At 44.2% G+C, this 19,643-nt stretch overlaps 1 protein-coding gene across 7 annotated transcripts in view; it reads left to right on the forward strand.

Annotated features, from left to right (window-relative positions):
• BICRAL (BICRA like chromatin remodeling complex associated protein) overlaps positions 1-19,643 on the forward strand; it is a 215,157-nt gene that overhangs the window by 180,041 nt on the left and 15,473 nt on the right. For 6 of the 7 annotated variants that reach the window (XM_066249430.1, XM_066249010.1, XM_066249105.1 and 3 more), the window contains 2 exons: positions 60-128; positions 2,798-4,474. In XM_066249430.1, coding sequence (XP_066105527.1) covers positions 60-128; positions 2,798-4,474 — 1,746 coding nt within the window. The remainder of the gene's footprint in view (positions 1-59; positions 129-2,797; positions 4,475-19,643) is intronic. The other variant, XM_066249514.1, reaches the window with a different exon arrangement.

Here is a 19,643-nt window from a genome sequence, read left to right on the forward strand (position 1 = left end):
AAATTTTGTCTCTTCTTCACAGTGAAAGTAATCACTCTGTTGAATTTGTACCTTTGCAGAGCAATGATGACTTGACTAATGCAGGATATTCTGCAGCCAATTCAAATTCAATTTTCGCCAACTCTAGTGTGAGTATTAGACACGGAATGCAGTGGTCGGTGTCTCTGTCTCATTGATGCCTTGCGAATTGAGGCTTTACTTGCCGTTGTATCATAATGAGAATTATTACCTTGTCTTTTGTAATTGACCTAGAAGGAAAATCTATTGAGTTATGCTGCATTTTCTATTTTGAACTCAGTTACAAGACCAGCTACATGAGGTTTACTTTTGCCATTTTTCCTAAACTTTCAACTTTCCTTTTAAACTGACTCAGAAATGATATCATCTAAGAAAGTAGTATTACAGTTTTTCTGAACCTTGTTACATAACTTCAAATAAATTATTCTTAATGGTAGTCACTTGCTAAACTTTTTTATCTTAAACAAGAAAAAAATAATCGCTGAAACTTACCGAGCATTTAGCAAGTTCGTGGCACTGACGGTTTAACATAATTAACTTCATTAATCCTCACAATAACTCTGTGGACTAGGTTCTGTTATTATCTGTATTTTACAGGTGAGGAAACTAAAGCACTGAGAGTTTAGTACTCCCCACACTGAGAGATTAGAGCTAAGGTTCTAATCTAGGCCACTGGCTTCTGGAGCCCAATTCTCAAGTTCCAGGAGCATCTAAAACCTGCCCTAGAGGATGGGGGGTCCTGCCTGGAGATTGTTGTCCAAGTTCCTGTGTCTAAGCCTGTGATTCTTCAGGTCCTCAGATGGCGTCCAGCTAACTGAGACCACATTAGTTCCATTTCAGCTGTTGATTGATGGGGGGGGGGGGGTGTCAAATGAACCAGTCTTGGCTTTTCTACGAAGTTCTTCCCATCATCTAGCCCCCAGCGTCTGATTAGCCTAGGGCCGAGAATCTCTACAGTTTTGCATGTTGGACCACTCATTCTTAATTGATCTACTTTTTTTCCTTCACCTTTTTATCTATTTATTTATTTTGGTGTGTGTTAAATACATATATCATTAAGTTTTCCATTTTAATCATTTTAAGTGTACAGTTCAGTAGAGTTAAGTGCATTCACATTGCCTTCGCTTTATTTTAAACAGCTGTTGATTCTGTATCCTTTTTCTTAAGAAAATAAATCTAGTTTTGTTTATTTGCTTTCAATATATTTAAACCCTTGAGGGGTACAGCATCACATGGATCTGTGTCCAGTGGCCTTTGTAGCAAGGTTGCTTCAGAATTTAATTTAGCACGAACCATCCACTGTTTCCATGAGCAGGAGTACCCTGATTTTGTTGGGTTTATCACCAGGAGTCACTGTGCTGTTCTTTTTTTTTTTTTTTTTTATAGAGACAGAGAGAGAGTCAGAGAGAGGGATAGACAGACAGGAATGGAGAGAGATGAGAAGCATCAATCATTATTAGTTTTTCATTGCGACACCTTAGTTGTTCATTGATTTCTTTCTCATATGTGCCTTGACCATGGGGCTATAGCAGACCAAGTAACCCCTTGCTCGAGCCAGCGACCTTGGGTCCAAGCTGGTGAGCTTTGCTCAAACCAGATGAGCCCGTGCTCAAGCTGGCAACCTCGGGGTTTTGAACCTGGGCCCTCCGAATCCCAGTCCAACACTCTATCCACTGCGCCACCACCTGGTCAGGCACTGTGCTGTTCTTTATTTATACACACAAGCACACCTCTCGCCTAGACAGAACTCAGGTTCAGCTCCAGCATAAACACCTTCAGATTTACGAAGAGCTGTCTGCTCCCTCTGGTTCCGGAGACCCCGCTTATAGCCAGCAAAAATGGCCCCGGGCCACAGGCTGTTTGTCATTACAGATGTCCTGTTCCAGCAGGCCTCCAGAGGCTCCAAGATGATCCATAGAGTCCATATCTTTGCTTTTATAATTTTGACATGTCCCGGGGGAAACTGCTGGCTAGTGGAGTGTATCTTATTTATGAGGGACTGTTCAGTTCTCTTCCCAGGCCCGTATGGTCTCTAGTTGGAGTGCCTCTTCCTAAGCACACCTTCGGAACAGAAGCTAACACACCAGTGGGTGCTTGATAAATAAATGCCGCTAGACTTACTTTTGACTAGGACACTGAAATAGTTTTTAAAGCATTTTATTAAGCTAATTACTTCTAAGACATCAAATGACCATTTACTCATTTTTTGTGGGAAACTTGTGTTTTTCCCGGACTGATCTTTCCTGGGGTGGTAGGGGTTAGAACTGCGCGAGTTTGAGAAAACTTGAAACACAGGGCTGAATCTGGGATACCTTCCAGATTTCTATTAGAATGACACCCTCAGTTCCCAACTTCACTTCAACCCCTGTTGTACAAAGGCCTAGATATGGCCGTTTCCTCGATACACAACCCCCAGGCCTGAGTCCTGCCTAAGCCTTGGACTGAGAGCAATCCTGAAAATTAAAACCCCTGCGAGTATCTCAAAAAATGAAGCTAAACTCCAGGTAGTCACCAGTATGTTCCTGTCATTTATTTATTTTCTATAAAATAATTTACCGGAGCAAGGAATGCAAATAATTACAAAAATAATGTTGAGTGTCATTACTAAGGAAATACAGTATCAGAATAAGGTGAGCAGTTTGGAGAGCCATGCTTGAAAAACAGGCTCATGCTTTATTCATATGCTAAACTGAGATGAATTTTTTTGTAAGACTCTCTCTCAAAGGTTGAGTATGTCATGTAACATATTGCTCTTTTTTTTGTTTGTTTGTTTGTTTAGAATGCTGATCCGAAGTCATCCCTCAAAGCTGTGAGCAACCAGCTTGGAGAAGGGCCCAGTGATGGACTGCCACTTTCAAGTAGCCTTCAGTTTCTTGAAGATGAACTTGAGTCTTCTCCTCTTCCTGATCTCAGTGAGGACCAACCTTTCGACATTCTTCAGAAATCCTTGCAGGAGGCCAATATCACTGAACAGACGCTGGCGGAAGAGGCATATCTGGATGCCAGTATAGGTTCCAGCCAACAGTTTGCACAAGCTCAGCTTCATTCTTCTTCATCAGCATCTTTTTCTCAGGCTTCTAATGTTTCTAATTACTCAGGTCAGACGCTGCAGCCTATAGGGGTGACTCACGTGCCTGTTGGAGCATCGTTTGCAAGCAATACAGTGGGTGTGCAACATGGCTTTATGCAACACGTGGGGATCAGCGTTCCCAGCCAGCATTTGTCTAATAGCAGTCAGCTTAGTGGTTCTGGTCAAATACAATTAATTGGGTCATTTGGTAATCAACCTTCCATGATGACTATTAATAACCTAGATGGATCTCAAATCATACTAAAGGGCAGCGGGCAGCAAGCCCCATCAAACGTGAGCGGAGGGCTTCTGGTTCATAGACAGACTCCTAATGGCAACTCCTTGTTTGGGAACTCGAGTTCCAGTCCAGTAGCACAGCCTGTCACCGTTCCATTTAACAGCACAAATTTTCAGACATCTCTACCTGTACATAACATCATCATACAAAGGGGTCTTGCACCAAATTCAAATAAAATTCCAATTAATATCCAGCCAAAGCCTATCCAGATGGGTCAGCAGAATACATACAATGTGAACAACCTGGGAATACAGCAGCATCACGTGCAGCAAGGGATCTCCTTCGCCTCTGCAAACTCACCCCAGGGCTCGGTCGTTGGTCCGCACATGTCTGTGAACATCGTAAACCAACAGAACGCGAGGAAACCAGTCACCTCACAGCCAGTGAGCAGCACTGCAGGCAGTATCGTCATTCACTCTCCCATGGGCCAGCCTCACACCCCCCAAAGTCAGTTCCTCGTACCTACCAGCCTTTCTGTCAGTTCCAACTCGGTACACCACGTCCAGACCATAAATGGGCAACTTCTCCAGACTCAGCCTTCTCAGCTCATTTCTGGCCAAGTGGCCTCAGAGCATGTCATGTTGAACAGAAATTCTTCCAACATGCTCAGGACCAACCCACCATATTCCGGACAGATGCTTAACAACCAGAACGCCGCCGTCCAGCTGGTGTCCGGGCAGACGTTTGCTGCCTCTGGAAGCCCCGTGATAGTCAATCACGCCTCTCCTCAGATTGTCGGTGGACAGATGCCCTTGCAGCAGGCATCGCCAACGGTACTACACCTGTCACCTGGGCAGAGCAGCGTCTCCCAGGGGAGGCCTGGCTTCACGCCCATGCCCTCAGTGACGAGCATGTCAGGACCTAGTCGGTTTCCTGTGAGCTCCTCCAGCACCGTGCACCCGAGCCTGGGGTCTGCGGTTCAGTCGGGTGCATCAGGATCGAACTTTACCGGAGATCCGCTGACCCAGACCAACAGGACTCCAGCGCCGGTCAGTGCGTCTCATCGTCTTCCAGCTGCTGCTTCCAAACCGGCCAGCACCTTCAGTCCCACGCCCGGAGCAGGGACCCCGCAGCCGTTCTTCTGTCAGGTACGTTCTCTTTACCAGATCAGTGCTGGGTGATTACAGAATGGGAAAATGGAGTTTGTAGTTAATAAACTATAACGTTCATCCTAGGCTCCCAGTTTATGACTGATTGCCTTTTTTCTTCTTAATTAAGTTTTTTTATCCAGCATAGCATTGTGGTTTACAGTGAAGACTCTAGAGTCAGACTCATGGATTTGAATCTAAGCTTTATGACTCCGAGAAAGTCTTACCGTAACTTACTTCTCTAGACTTACTTTTCCTCATCAGTGAAACGGACATAAAATTACTACCACCCCATAGAGCTATTTGGAGAATTAAGTGAGAGCCCTAGCCGGATAGCTTGGTTGGTTAGAGTGCCGTCCCAATATTCAAAGGTTGTGGGTTCGATCCCCAGCCAGGGCACATACAGGAACAGATTGGTTTTTCTGTTTCTTTCTCCCTTCCTGTCTCTCTAAAAATCAATCAATAAAAAAAATTTTTTTAAATGAATCCACATAAAACACATAGCATAGTCCCTGGCAAATAGCAAATATTCAGTAGGAACCCACCCCCCACAGACACACACAGAAAGCCCTGGCCAGTTGTTCAGTGGATAGAGCATCATCCCCACATGCTGAGGTCACTAGTTTGATCCCCGGTCAGGGCACATACGAGAAGCAACCAATGAGTGCACAACTAAATGGGACAACTAAGTAGAACAATGAGTTGATGCTTCTCTCTCTCTCATCAATGGAAAAAAATTTTTTTAATTTATATACAGTAGATCCTTGAATAACATCATTTTGTTCAACGTTGTTTTGTTACAACGATAAGATGCAATAAGAACTTTTTAAATTTTCATTTATTTATTTTAGAGAGAGAGCAAGGGAGAGAGAGAAACAAAAATCAACTTGTTGTTTCACTTATTTATGAATTCATTGGTTGATTTTTATTTGTGCCCTGATGGGGATTGAACCCACAGCCTTGGTGTATCAGGATGATGCTCTAACTAGCTGCACTACCCAGCCAGGGCCCACACACAAATTATTTTTTTTTTAGTGAGAGAGACAGGAAAGTAAAGAGATGAGAAGCATCAACTCATAGTTGTGTCACTTCAGTTGTTCATCAGTTGCTTCTCATATGTGCCTGTAGGAGTGTGGGGGTTCCAGCTGAGCCAGTGACCTCTGGGCTCAAGTCAGTGACCATGGGATGGGATCATGTCAATGATCCCATGGCCAAGCTGGTGACCCCTCACATAAGCCAGATGAGCCCACGCTCAAGCCAGCGACCTTGGGTTTCAAACCTAGGACCTCAGGCCTGACCTGTGGTGGCACAGTGGATAAAACGTCGACCTGGAAATGCTGAGGTTGCCGGTTTGAAACCCTGGGCTTGCCTGGTCAAGGCACATATGGGAGTTGATGCTTCCAGCTCCTCCCCCTTCTCACTCTCTGTCTCTCTCCTCTCTCTCCCTCTCTCCCTCTCTCCCTCTCTCTCTCCTCTCTAAAAAACGAATAAATAAAATTAAATTTAAAAAACAAAAAAAAACCTAGGACCTCAGTGTCCCAGGTCGATGTTCTGTCCACTGCACCACCACCGGCCAGGTCACACACAAAAATTTTTTTGAGTAAATTGCAGGCATGATCCCTCTTAATCCCTAAATACTGTTTTCTAAAAACAGGAATATTTCCCCACATAAGCATAGTATAGTTATCAAAACTAAGAAATATTATTGTCTAATCTATAGACCTTATTCAAATTTAGTCAATTTTCACAGTAATGTCCCTTGTAGCAAAAAGGAAAAAAATATTTTGTGTTGTTTTTATGGTTCAGGATCCAGTCCAGGATTACTGTCTACTTTTCTTGTCACATCTTTAAATCTGGAACAGGTTTGCTTCCTTTGTCTTTCATACCCTTTATATTTTTAAAGAGTGCAAACTAATTATTTTGTGGATTATTTTGGGTTTCTCTGATATTTCCTCATGATTACATTTAGGTCATGCATTTTTGGTAGGATTGCCACAAGTCACCATGTGGACTTGTTCCATTCCTGGTGATGTGAACTCGCCACACTTGCTTAAGATGGGATCTGATGCATTTAACCCTCTTCTGGGAAATGCTCTGGGACTGTGTGGACATCCAGTTGCTCATCAGATCTGCATGCACTAAACTGAAGCTTCCATTGATAATTTCCGACTGAGTTGGCTATTACTGAATCAGCTACTATTACGACGGTCACCAAACACAGATTTTCTAATTCCATCATTTGTTCTGCGTTAATTTTTGGCATTGTAATCTAAGGAAAAGCTTTTCCTTCTCCCCCATTTACTTATATGTTTACTTATATTAATATGTACTCATAGATTCTTATTTTATCAGTGGGTTATGAATTTTTACAGTCATTTATTTTGATACTCAGTTTAATTTAATGGCCAGTGGGCACCCCTCCAAGTTGGCTGCTGGTCCTGACATGTTTCCTTCTTGCTTTGAGCATGTTCTTTAATTTCTGGCAGAACAAGATGTTCCACGTTCACCTTTTATTTTCCCTGCCCCTGCCCTGGGATCAACCATTTCTTAAAGGAGCCGATTTCTTCTAGTGGAGAACAGCATTTAGAAACCAAGCTCTCAGCACTGCACAGTCACTGCTGCTGAGGTTGTCTCAGCTGGGACTTACACGTTGCACGTACCTAGTATCTGTAGCTATTTATCTATCAACCTATATTACCTAGTTCATATCGATACTTCCAATTCTAATCCAGGGTCACCAGGGTACACTATTCAAGTCTCCCTCTTTTCCATATTTGTAACTCCCTTTTCTAACAGTGAGAAAGCCAGCTCCACAATCTATTTACTTACTTGCCTAACACTAGAGAAAACAATTGCTAATCCATAGCACCATGGAAAACAAGCCTACTAATTAGACGCCAGTATTGGTTTACAGTTCTATCTTGAGCCTAAATGTATATAGTCAAAATACTGCGTTTAAAACTTACTTGGGCCCTAGCCGGTTGGCTCAGTGGTAGAGCGTCAGCCTGGCGTGCGGAAGTCCCGGGTTCGATTCCCGGCCAGGGCACACAGGAGAGGCGCCCATCTCCTTCTCCACCCCTCCCCCTCTCCTTCCTCTCTGTCTCTCTCTTCCCCTCCCGCAGCCAAGGCTCCATTGCAGCAAAAGATGGCCCAGGCACTGGGGAGGCTCCTTGGCCTCTGCCCCAGGCGCTAGAGTGGCTCTGGATGCAACAGAGCAATGCCCCGGATGGGCATAGCATCGCCCCCTGGTGGGTGTGCCGGGTGGATCCCGGTCGGGCGCATGCGGGAGTCTGTCTGACTGCCTCCCCGTTTCCAGCTTCAGAAAAATACAAAAAAAAAAACTTACTTGGGATTACTTCTTTTCTTTTTCTCTCTTGGTATGCTAGTCATTTGAAGTATAGTTCTGTTCATATTTCATTTTAGGATTCCTACCCCACTATTCTTAGTGATTTTATCTATTTAATTTGTTTGAACACACGAATCATTAGCATGGTCCCAGAAGTCAGGGCTATGCAGAGGGCATGCCGGGAACAGTCTTACTCCCGACCCGCCTCCCTGCCCTCGCCCCCATCCTTTCCTGCCAGTTCTCACCATCCCTTATATTTACCAACCTCATTAGTTCCTAGTTTATTTATTCTATATTATTTTTGTACAACTAAGCAGATACATGTATATTTCGTTATTGCCTCTCCTTTCTTGCTCCAAATAGATACTCTTTGCACTCAAAGTGTTGCAAAAAAAATTCTAAAAACTCAAATGTCAAATCATAGAATGATTGGGCATGATGATAGTCATTTAAATATAATTAAAGATTAGGGGAAAGGCTTACAAAATAATTTTAAGTGCACACTTAAATGTAAAATAATTAAAATGCATGTTAAAATATAAAATATTTAGTGAACAATTTGTTTTAACTTTTAGAATAATGATGGGGAGAGACAAAATGGCAAATTAGAAAACAGAACACCTTCTTGCTTACAACACCCAGAAACTCAATTAGAAATGCACTATAACATTAACTACAATTCACCTGACCAGGCGGTGGCGCAGTGGATAGAGCGTAGGACTGGGATGTGGAGGACCCAGGTTCGAGACCCCAAGGTCGCTAGCTTGAATACGGGCTCATCTGGTTTAAGCAACGCTAACCAGCTTCAGCCCAAGGTCACTGGCTCGAGCAAGGGGTCACTTGGTCTCCTGTAGTCCCCTGGTCAAGGCACATATGAGAAATCAATGAACAACTAAGGAGCCGCAACAAGAATTGATGTTTCTTATCTCTGTCCCTTCCTGTCTGCTGTCCCTATCTGTCTGACTCTCTCTGTCTCTGCCATAAAAAACAAACAAACCAAAAACAAACAAAAAAAAAGAAAAACATTAACAACAATTCTCTGGGTGTAGAATTATAGATTTATTCACATTTTCTCTAGTTTTAAAGACTTACCCTTCATAAGGAAGATGATGTCTAGGCAGCATTTATCAAACGATTTTTGTGGATTTAAAAAAATAAATAAATAAAACACGCCTGACCTGTGGTGGTGCAGTAGATAAGATAAAGCATCAACCTGGAACACTGAGGTCACTGGTTTGAAACCCCGGGCTTGCCCAGTCAAGGTACATATGAGAAGCAATAACTAGGATGCTTCCTGCTCCCCCCACACCTTTTTCTCAATAAAGAAAATCTTTAAAAAAAAAAAAAGTAAAACATCATTGGTAAAAAATTAAAAACAGCCCTAACCAGATAACTCAGTTGGTTAGAGCATTGTCCTAATACACAAGGTTGTGGGTTTGACCACGGTCAGGGCACATACAGGAATCAATCAATGAATGCATATATGGAACAACAAATCGATGTCTCTCTCTCTCTCTCTCTCTCCCTTGCTCTCTAAAATCAGTAAATAAAAAATTAATTTTTTAAAATTAAAAATTAAAAACAGCCCTGGCCAGTTACCTTAAGTTAGTTAAGGGCATCCTCCCAAAACAGCAAGGTCAGGGCACACACGGGCAGCACCCAAACAGTGCACAGCTGCGTGGACAACATGACTGCTTCCCTCCCCCTCCCTCCCTCGCCCTGCCTCTCCGTCTCTCTAACAGTCAGTGAACATCAAGCCTTGGCCGATGGCTCGTTGGTTGGGGCATCACCCCAGAGCACAGGGGTTGCCGGTTCGATCCTCAGTCAGGGCACCTACGGGAGCAGCTCTGCCTCTCCCTCCCTGCCTCTCTTAAAAAAATAAATTAAATTAAATTAAATTAAAAATTAAAAACAGTTCCAAAATAGTTTAGAGTGAAATGTTAGTTGTCCTTCCCCAAGTTTTCCTCCCCGAGGCCAACACTGTTTCTAGGTCCTGTGTTTTTTCCAGAGAATACAAGCAAGTGCAAGTACTACTTGCGGATAATTTTATATCACTATGTATTGATTTGTTTTAAATGCTTCTTATAATTAATTATACCTAATCAGCCACAGCATGGTCATTTCGTTTTCTTTCCTTTTTTCAAAAAATAAAGCTTCAAAAAATATAAATTAATGAATTTAATAAATAAAATAACACTTCAGTGTGTGGGGGGGATCTCTGTGACTCCCAAATGTTTCAGTTATTCAAAGATAACAAGAAGCCTACATTGGCAGCTCCAGAGTTATTTTTTCGTGATTTTTAATGCCAAAAAAGTATTGGGAAGTAGGCCATTTGCATGCTGAACACCCTGTCGAGGGTGTTCCTGTTGTAGGTTTTCTGGACAGCTGAGCTGTCACACGTGTTGGAGCGGGGACTCAGCCTCGCATGCAGCACGAATGAGAAAGCAGTGCGAGGCGCCCTCTAGTGTTTAAACTTGGGGACACCGATAGCAACTCTTCTAGAAACTATAATTTCTCTATAAAATTTCTATAATTTATTACTTTATAGAACATTTAATGAACAAAAATACCATAATCAGGGGACTTTAGTGTTTGTCTGGGGAAATTTAATTCAGCAAGCTTTTTTTTTTTAAACATTTTTTTAAATTTATTTATTTATTTTTTTACAGAGACAGAGAGTGAGTCAGAGAGAGGGATAGACAGGGACAGACAGACAGGAATGGAGAGAGATGAGAAGCATCAATCATTAGTTTTTCATTGCACGTTGTAACACCTTAGTTGTTCATTGATTGCTTTCTCATATGTGCCTTCACTGCGGGCCTTCAGCAAACTGAATAACCCCTTGCTGGAGCCAGCGACCTTAGGTTCAAGCTGGTGGGCTTTTCCTCAAACCAGATGAGCCCGCGCTCAAGCTGGCGACTTCGGGGTCTCGAACCTGGGTCCTCTGCATCCCAGTCCGACGCTCTATTCACTGCGCCACCGCCTGGTCAGGCTCAGCAAGCTTTGATACTATAAAGAGTTAATATTACAGAAGCATAAGTTTTTATTTTTTATTTATTTATTTTGAAAGATTTCATTTATTGATTTTAGAGAGCGGGGGTGGACAAGAAGCATCAACTCATAATACTTGCTTCTCGTATGTGCCTCGACTGGGCAAGCCTGGGGTTTCAAAACTGTGAACTCAGCACTCCTGGTCAACACTCTATCCACTGCGCCACCACAGGGCAGGCCAGAGGCATAAGTTTTTAAATATAAACTTTATTTTGGTATAGATAATACCTTTGTTTGGTTCAAAATTCAAAAGGTCCAGAAAGGTGCACACTACAGTGAAAGTCTGCCTCCCCCTGCCCTCCTGTCCTGCAGGCAATATAACCAGCTCTGGTAGAGTGAAGGGAGTCCCCACCCCGCCTTTTCCATTATGGAGACTTTCAGAGCCACAGAAAAGCTGGAAGGGTATAGTAAACCATTCACCTGGATTCACCTGGATTCACCAGGTGTTTGTTTTGCAGTGTTTGGTTTATCTGTGTGTCTGTGTGTACAGTGTCTGTATGGTACACACAGACACACATGTACATATACTTTTTTCTCTGACTTGTTTGAAAGTAAATTACAGTCTACGGCCATACCACCCTGAATGCGCCCAATCTCGTCTGAAAGTAAATTGCAAATGTCATGATCTGTTATCCCTAAATACTTCAGCAGGTAGCTCCTACGAACAAGGACTTTCTTCAGCACAACCACAACACCACCATTACACCCAAGAAATTTAATATTACTACAATAAAATTATACCCGATTCCTTCCATGTAACCCATTAATGCCTTTTACTATAATGCTTCCCTCTAGAAACCAGTCCGGGAGCACTCATTTCACTTACTGTCTGTCTCTTTAGTCTACAGCAGCCCACATCAATTATCTTGTAGAGGGGCTCTCAGTGGAGAGCTGTCTGTCACCTTGTGATTAGATTTAGGCTAGATGGTTTTTGGCATGACACATAATGTTGGCTTGTCCCATTATTGGTGATTCGGAGTGTGATCACATGGTCAAGGTGGCCTCCACCAGGTTTCTCCTTACGGTACTCAAAGGCACCCTGTCCCCTTTGTAAGGAAATGATCTCTAGGATGGTGTTTTAGGACCGCGTGACTATCCTGTTCCCCAGCCTCTCACCCACTGATTGAGACTCCATTGATAATTCTCACCCAAACATTATATCAATGGTTGCAAAATGGTTTTCTAATTGTGTTATCCTATCTACAGTTACTAGCTAGGATTTTTTCCATTCCCTCCTGTGTTTTTTTCTTTTCTTCTTTTTTTGAGTAATACACGAAGTTTTTATTTTTTATTTATTTTTTTAAAATATTTTATTGATTGATTAGGGAGAGGAGAAGGGTGGGAAGCATCAATTCATAGTACATAGTCGCTTCTCAGTATGTGCTTTTACCGGGCAAGCCCAGGGTTTCAAACTGGCAACCTCAGCATTCCAGGTCGACACTTGATCCACTGCGCCTCTACAGGTGAGGCTTATTTTTCATTTTTTTGCATCTTTTAAAAAAAATTTTTTTTAAGACTATTCATTTTAGAGAGGAGAGAGAGATAGAGATAGAGACAGAGAGAAGTGGGGAGGAGCAGGAAGCATCAACTCCCATGTGTGCCTTGCCCAGGCAAGCCCAGGGTTTCGAACCGGCGACCTCAGCATTCCAGGTCAACGCTTTATCCACTGCGCCACCACAGGTCAGGCTTTTTTTGCATCATCTTAAAACTTTTATTGCCTGACCAGTGGTGGTGCAGTGGGTAGAATGTTGACCTGAAATTCTGAGAAGCCAGGTTTAAAACCCTGAGGTTACCAGCTTGAGTGCAGGGTCACCAGCTTGAGCATGGGATCTTTTTTTTTTTTTTTTTTTTAAGTGAGAGAAGGATAGATAGCGTCCTGTGTGAGACCCGACCAGGACCCACCTGGCAGCCCCCGTGTGGGGCCAATGCTGAAATCAACCGAGCTATCCTCAGTGCCCAGGCTGACTCCTGAACCAATTGAGCCACTGGCTGTGAGAGGGGAAGAGAGAGAGAAGGGGGAGAGAAGCAGATGGTCACTTCTCATGTGTGCCCGAGCAGAGATTTTACCCAGGACATCCACACACCAGGCTAACGCTCTAACCAGTGAGAAAACCAGCCAGGGCCTGAGCATGGGATTATTGACATGATCCCTAGGTTGCTGGCTTGAGCCCAAAGGTCTCTGGCTTGAGCACGGGGTCACTGGTCAAAGCACATACAAGAAGCAGTCAATGAACAGCTAAAAAAGTACAACTATGAGTGTAAGCTCTATCTCTCTCTCTCTCTCTTCCTCCCTACCTCTTTCTCTCTCTAAAAACAAAAACAAAAAACACTTTTTATTATGGGGAATTTTAAACATGAATCGAAGTCGATGTATCAATAATAATGGAATTAGCCCCAGGCTGAATCAGGGCAGTGCACGCCAGCCATTCTTGTCTCGTCCGTACCCCGCTCTCTCTCCTCCTGTCCAATATGATTTTGAATCTAATCCAGATCTAAGTTTACCTGTAATATTTTAGTGTATATCTAAAAGATCATGTGTTCTTTTTGTATTGAATGTGTTGCAGTCTAATGCTTTCATTATTCTTTTTGGTGTTTAAATTGTTCCAAATTTGATCGGTGGAGGCCTGCTTAAGCCGGCTTCTTTACTTTCGACACATTCCCATCTCTGAGCGCTTTGTGGAACAAGATGTTGTAGGCTTGTCTTGTGATTACCTTGCCTAGACTTAGAATCAGCCATTTCTCCAGGGAGCCCTGGGAACTTAAATCTCTTAATGCAGAGAGTAATTTACGGGATTTAAACTTTCCTGTAAATGGATTAATATTCAAAAGTCAGTGATTAAAGGAGGAGATTTGTAAGAGTTTAGCCTACCAAACAAAAGTAAATAAATTAAAATCCAAATCTCCTTAGATCACAAAAAGATTTAGTAGATTTTAAATTCCTTGAGAGGAGTGCCTACCAAGCTTTAGTCTCCAGCCACCTGCCCTCCCTCATTCCCTGTCCTGCTCTACCTCAGCCTGTTTACCACTGTCTAGAATCTAGCATTCTGGTTTTCCCTCCCCTTCTAAACCTTTACTGAATTACCAGTTCCTGAAATTTCATGTGTGTGTGTGTGTGTGTGTGTGTGTGTGTGTGTGTGTGTGTGAGAGAGAGAGAGAGAGAGAGAGAGAGAGAGAGAGAGAGAAAGAGAGATAGGGACAGACAGGAAGGGAGAGAGATGAGAAGCATCAATTCTTCATTACAGCTTCTTAGTTGTTCATTGATTGTTTTCTCATCTGTGCCTTGACCGTGGGCCTTCAGTGACCCCTTGCTTGAGCCAGCGACCTTGAACTCAAGCTGGTGAACCTTGTTCAAACCAGTGAGCCTGTGCTCAAGTTGGCGACCTTCGGGTCTCGAACCTGGGTCCAACGCGTCCCAGTCCGATACTCTATCCACTGCGCCACTGCCTGGTCAGGCCAAATCCCGAAAGTTCTTTGGGTGTCTCATATCCATCCATTCCAATAATAATGAAAAAATAAAAACCATGTTCATATTATAGTATTAAAAACAGGTACGAGGCCAGGGGCTACACGTATTATTTCTAGTTCTTACCATGGGGCTACAAGTAGCAATATTGTTCCCATTTCGCAGTCAAGAAGGGGGAGGTTCAGAGCATGGGCAGATTGCTCTTGAAACCAGAAATATATCAGAGTTCATGCTGCCTGTCACCGAGTAAGCCAAAAAGCAAAGACAGGGATTGAATCTTTATGGGCACTTCATTCAGATGGCCGGCACTCTGGGGAGACAGGGGCTTGTTCCCAAATCATCTTAACCCTCTGGTCCCCAGCGAACCCTTTTTATAAGGGGGAAAAAAGGGTAAGTAGTCAGTCAGATAATTGGATCATAGTCAGAGGTTGCTCCCTGGAGCACAGAAGCCCTGCTGCAGTCCCCTGGGTACAAAGGTGGATCACTGGCAGGTCTCAGATCTCGTTAAGTCCTGTGGGCCTGGTCAGGTATCCCTGCATCTGGACCAAAGATTTGACTTGCATTAACCATCATGCCCACTGACCATAACTAAAGCCACCATTACTCAAGCTAAAATTTTAACTCTTGAGTTCCCTGGCTCACTCTAAAGGCAGACTTTACCTGCTAGCTGTCTACACCACACTGCTTCCATCTCTCTGCTCTTCGGCATCCACACCCTGGGCTAGACGAAGGAGGGACTGTGATATATTGGGGCAAACGAATTGGATTAGGAGTGAGCTCTCACTTGTAGGTCCTGCTTTGCCACTGACAGGTTTTGTCTAACTTTGTATCTTAGTTCTCTGAGCCCTAGATTTCTGTCCTCGAAAATGAGGAACCCTAGCTGTGCAATAGAATCACACAGGGAGCTTTTATTTATTTCCCAGGGAGTTTTGTAAAAATATGGGTGCCTGGAGCCCTGGCCAGATAACTGGGTTGGTTGGAGCATTGTCTCGGAGTGCGGAGGTGGCCGGTGCGATTCCCGGTCAGGGCGCATTCAGGAGCAGCTCAATGTTCCTGTCTCTTTCTCTCTCTGCCTCTCAGAAAGAATAGTGCCTGGGCCTCACCTCCATAAATTCTAATTTAAACAGTCTGGAGAAAGGGCTCTAGGCATCAGAACTCCCCAAGTGAGTCTAGAGTCCAACCAGGAGAGAGAACCACTGGCCTGGATGATTTCCAAGGCCCATTCTTTTTTTTTTTTTTTTTCATTTTTCTGAAGCTGGAAACAGGGAGAGACAGTCAGACAGACTCCCGCATGCGCCCGACCGGGATCCACCCGGCACGCCCACCATGGGGCGACGCCCTGCCCACCAGGGGGCGATGCTCTGCCCATCCTGGGCGTCGCCATGTTGCGACCAGAGCCACACTAGCACCTGGGGCAGCGGCCAAGGAGCCATCCCCAGCGCCCGGGCCATCTTTGCTCCAATGGAGCCTTGGCTGCGGGAGGGGAAGAGAGAGACAGAGAGGAAAGCGCGGCGGAGGGGTGGAGAAGCAAATGGGCGCTTCTCCTGTGTGCCCTGGCCGGAAATCGAACCCGGGTCCTCCGCACGCTAGGCCCCAAGGCCCATTCTTATCCTAATTAGACAACTGGAACAAATAACAATCGTCTGGGTGGTTAACCTGCCCTAACTCTCTTCCGAAAGCCTGATTTCCACCCCATTAATCTTCCTAAAACATTTGTTTGGTGACCTGAACTAAATCACTTGGGAGCTTCCTGTTGCCAGAGAGAAAGCACGAACCTCTGCCCGTTCGGCAGGTAAGCCTCTCCAGTCCGAAACCCTCCGGTTGAACAGGCTGACCCCGTTGTTGGGACTCTAGTGAGCCTTGGCCTTTGCTGATGGGTATTCATTGAATGTCCTTTCCTGTCAGGACTAACAACTTCCCCTCTTTCAGTGCCCCACCCAAAGCCCCTAAGAATAAAGCCTCTTTCAGTCCCTCCAGGATTTCTTCTCTGCACTTTTTTTGTCTTGACCACTGGATGGCTATTTACCGTATTACCCCATGTATAAAATGCACCGTTTTTCAAAAAATTTGGGATTTAAAAACTGGGTGCATCTTATAGTTGTAGATGTTTTACTTGCATTTCCCATTTTTTCATGTGGGTGAGCAGTTGTATGAATTTTATGATGAATGAAACTTGAGTTCAATAACTTTATGTAGTACTTTTTTTTTTCAAATTTCGGGCCCCAAAATTAAGGTGCGTCTTATACATGGGAGCACCTTATACATGGGAAATACAGTATGATCCAGTCATTCAACAGTATTTCAGTATATCGATTCTTTGCCTTTTGGGTATGATCAAGTGTAGTAACAGTACTTCAGCACCCGCCGTGGCCAGCCCTGGGCTCTTCCCAGGGACACAATAATCTATTGCAGGGCAGGAGGCAGATAAGCCAGGGCCCACTCCGATATGTAAGTGCTTTGGTGGAAGTAGTCAGAGCGCCATGTTCTGAAAAGGAGTCTGTAACCCAAATCAGATGGTTGGGAAAGGGTTCCCTGACATTGGCTTTTGACCAAGACCTTCGAAGGGAGAAGGAAGAGCTATCCAGCAAGAGAGGTCCTGCGTGGAGAATGTGCAGCTGGTGGAAACAGCACGTGCAAAGCCTGGAGGAAGAGGAGACCGTGGCGCTGCAGGGGAGGAAACCATGTTCAAGGGGTGTGGAAGGTTTCGGTGGGAGAGGTGAGCAGGGACTGCATCGTCCAGGACCTGGTCTGTCCCATAAAGTAGCCAGTGTCCTTATCTAAGCATGAAATAGTGAAGACCTAGACTAGTCTGGTGGCAGTAGAGATGATGAGAAATTAATGGATTTGGGACAATTAGGAGAGACAGAACTTTCAGTTAATTGGTGGTAGTAGAAGAATAAGATGTCAGGAACACACAGGTTTCTGACAGGGATACCCAGGGTCACTGAGATAGAGCATATGGTTTGAAGGGAAGTTATGAGTTTATTTAGGATAAATACGTCAAGTCTAAGGTGCCTGTAAGACAATCAATTGTATAATAAACAGCTATACATACCAAAGCATATGGGCAGAATGGGATTGGTCAGTGTTACAGTAATATAAGGTTATAGTAATTAAATATATAGAAATATAGAAAAATATGGAAGGTATATAAAAACAATTAGGATATGATATTAAAAGCAGTTAAGGAAATTAAATAAAGTTATGCCGTCTGGATAGGAATTAATCTAGAGTGTACAGATATGATAAACAGACTCTGCCTTTCGCGCTGGGCTCAGTCAGTGTGTGTGTGAAGTTACATATAGATAAGACGTGGCTTAATGTCATAACTATGGGTTGACGTAGACAACCCTAGGAGCCTTCCCTAGGAACATCTTAAAATTGGCTTGATGTAACATTTCAGTAAATTATCATAAAAAGGGCTCCCTTCGAGGAACTCCCAAAAAGGTCGTTTGAGGTGATAATCCTGTAGATTGACACCTGTTAGAAGGCGTTGGCCAGAAAAGGTTCTAAAGCTAAGGGGCCCCTGCTGCAGTAGTCACCCACACTTCAGTGTGTACGTGGACTGACCAAAGACAGCCGAGAGGAGCACACTGACAGGCCCCCTTAAGCTGTACCCAGGCACGCCGAAAGGATTTATGAGCAATAAACTGCCTGTGTGATTCTTGCAACTAACTTGTGTGTCAGTCGTCTTTCCTCCGGTGGCAATTGGTGTCAGCCCTAATAAGTAGAACCCTCACAGCCACCTCAAGAGTAGTCTCGAAGAGGCCGCCAGCCTGCTGATGAGCAGGAGTGTCCCACTGCACAGGGAAGTCGAATCAGAGACACTTGATCTACGTAGACCTCGGGCTCTACTGGGACAATCAGAATATAAGTTGTCATCGAAGCCGTGGAAGAGAGTGAAATGGATCAGAGAGAGTATGTAAATAGAGGAGAAAAAGTGGCTGGAAAAGAACCCCAAAGCACCTCAACATTTAGGGGACACACAGAAAGAGGTGTCAGGTGAGACTCAGAGGGTCCAGAAAGGAGGAGGAAGAAGATGAGTCGGGTTCAGCATTTTGGAAGCTAAGGAAAGAGAATGTTGCAGATAGGAGGGAAGAGGTCCACAGGGAAGTGTCCCTGAGCAGTCCATGGAGATAAGGACTGCAATGTTGCTGACATTCCAGATTTAGCAATAAGGAGGCAGCAGTTGACCTTGGTAAGGTTTGTTTTTGTGGAATGATAGGTGCAAAAGCCCATTGCAATAGACAAGGGAGCGGGAGGTGCGGTGTGTACAGACAGCTTTCAGAAAAAATGAAAGTAACAGAGACAGCAGTAACTAAAGGATGTGTGGGATCAAGGGAATTATTTTTTCATCCTGGTACACCAAGGTTGCAAGTTCGATCCCAGGTCAGGGCATGTACACAAAGCAATCATAAGTGTACAACTAAATGGAACAGCTGGGTGGAACAATGAGTTAATGCTTCTTTCTTTCTCTCTCGTGGAAAAATCAGAGTAGTGGTAGGATGCTTTGTAGAAAAAAGGAGGAATGCCTCTTTCATTGTAACTAAAGAAGAGAAGGGAAGAAGGGAAAGGACGGACCTGGCTTACAGGTTTGAAAATAATGAAATAGGATTCAGTGGAAAATGAGCAATGGAGCTGGCGAGGGGAAAGAAAGGGTTGCTAGACAGGCAAGAGGGCCCAGTTGAGGTTGGACGCTATAATTATAGGGCACCGATTGAATGTTTGTGTGGGCCTGGGTGTTTTCTGGATGGGAAACTTTCAGAGGGCAAAGACTGTGTTTGTTTGTGTTTTTTATTTTATTTTATTTTTTAAGCGAGAGGAGGGGAGATAGACTTCCACATGCGCCCCGACCGGGATCCACCCAGCATCCCCCACCTGGGGTTGATATTTGGACCAATCAAGCCACGGACTGTGGGAGGAGAAGAGAGAGATAAAGGGGAGAGGGAGAGGAAGAGAAGCAGGTTGTCGCCTCTCATGTGTGCCCTGACCAGGGATCGAACCCAGGACTTCCGCACCTTGGGCCAAAGCTCTATGCACTGAGAAAGTTGATAGCTCCTGGGAGGAGGGAGGACAACTGGACTGGGAGAAGGGAAATCTTTGTGAGGAAGGCCTATATTCACTGTTTGTCTGGGGCCTCTCCACAACCAGGTGTCCTCCAGGTGAAGAGAGTCCCCACAGTGGGAGGGTGTGACATCACACTCTAGGGGAAATGCTGTGAAAACTGGCACTTCTCCCCTCGGGCTTTTCTTACTGAGAACTCACTGCCTGTCTGCCCAGAGTGCTGAGGCCTGGCCTTTCCTGACAAT

Source organism: Saccopteryx bilineata, chromosome 1, assembly GCF_036850765.1.
Source record: "Saccopteryx bilineata isolate mSacBil1 chromosome 1, mSacBil1_pri_phased_curated, whole genome shotgun sequence".
NCBI lineage: Eukaryota > Metazoa > Chordata > Mammalia > Chiroptera > Emballonuridae > Saccopteryx > Saccopteryx bilineata.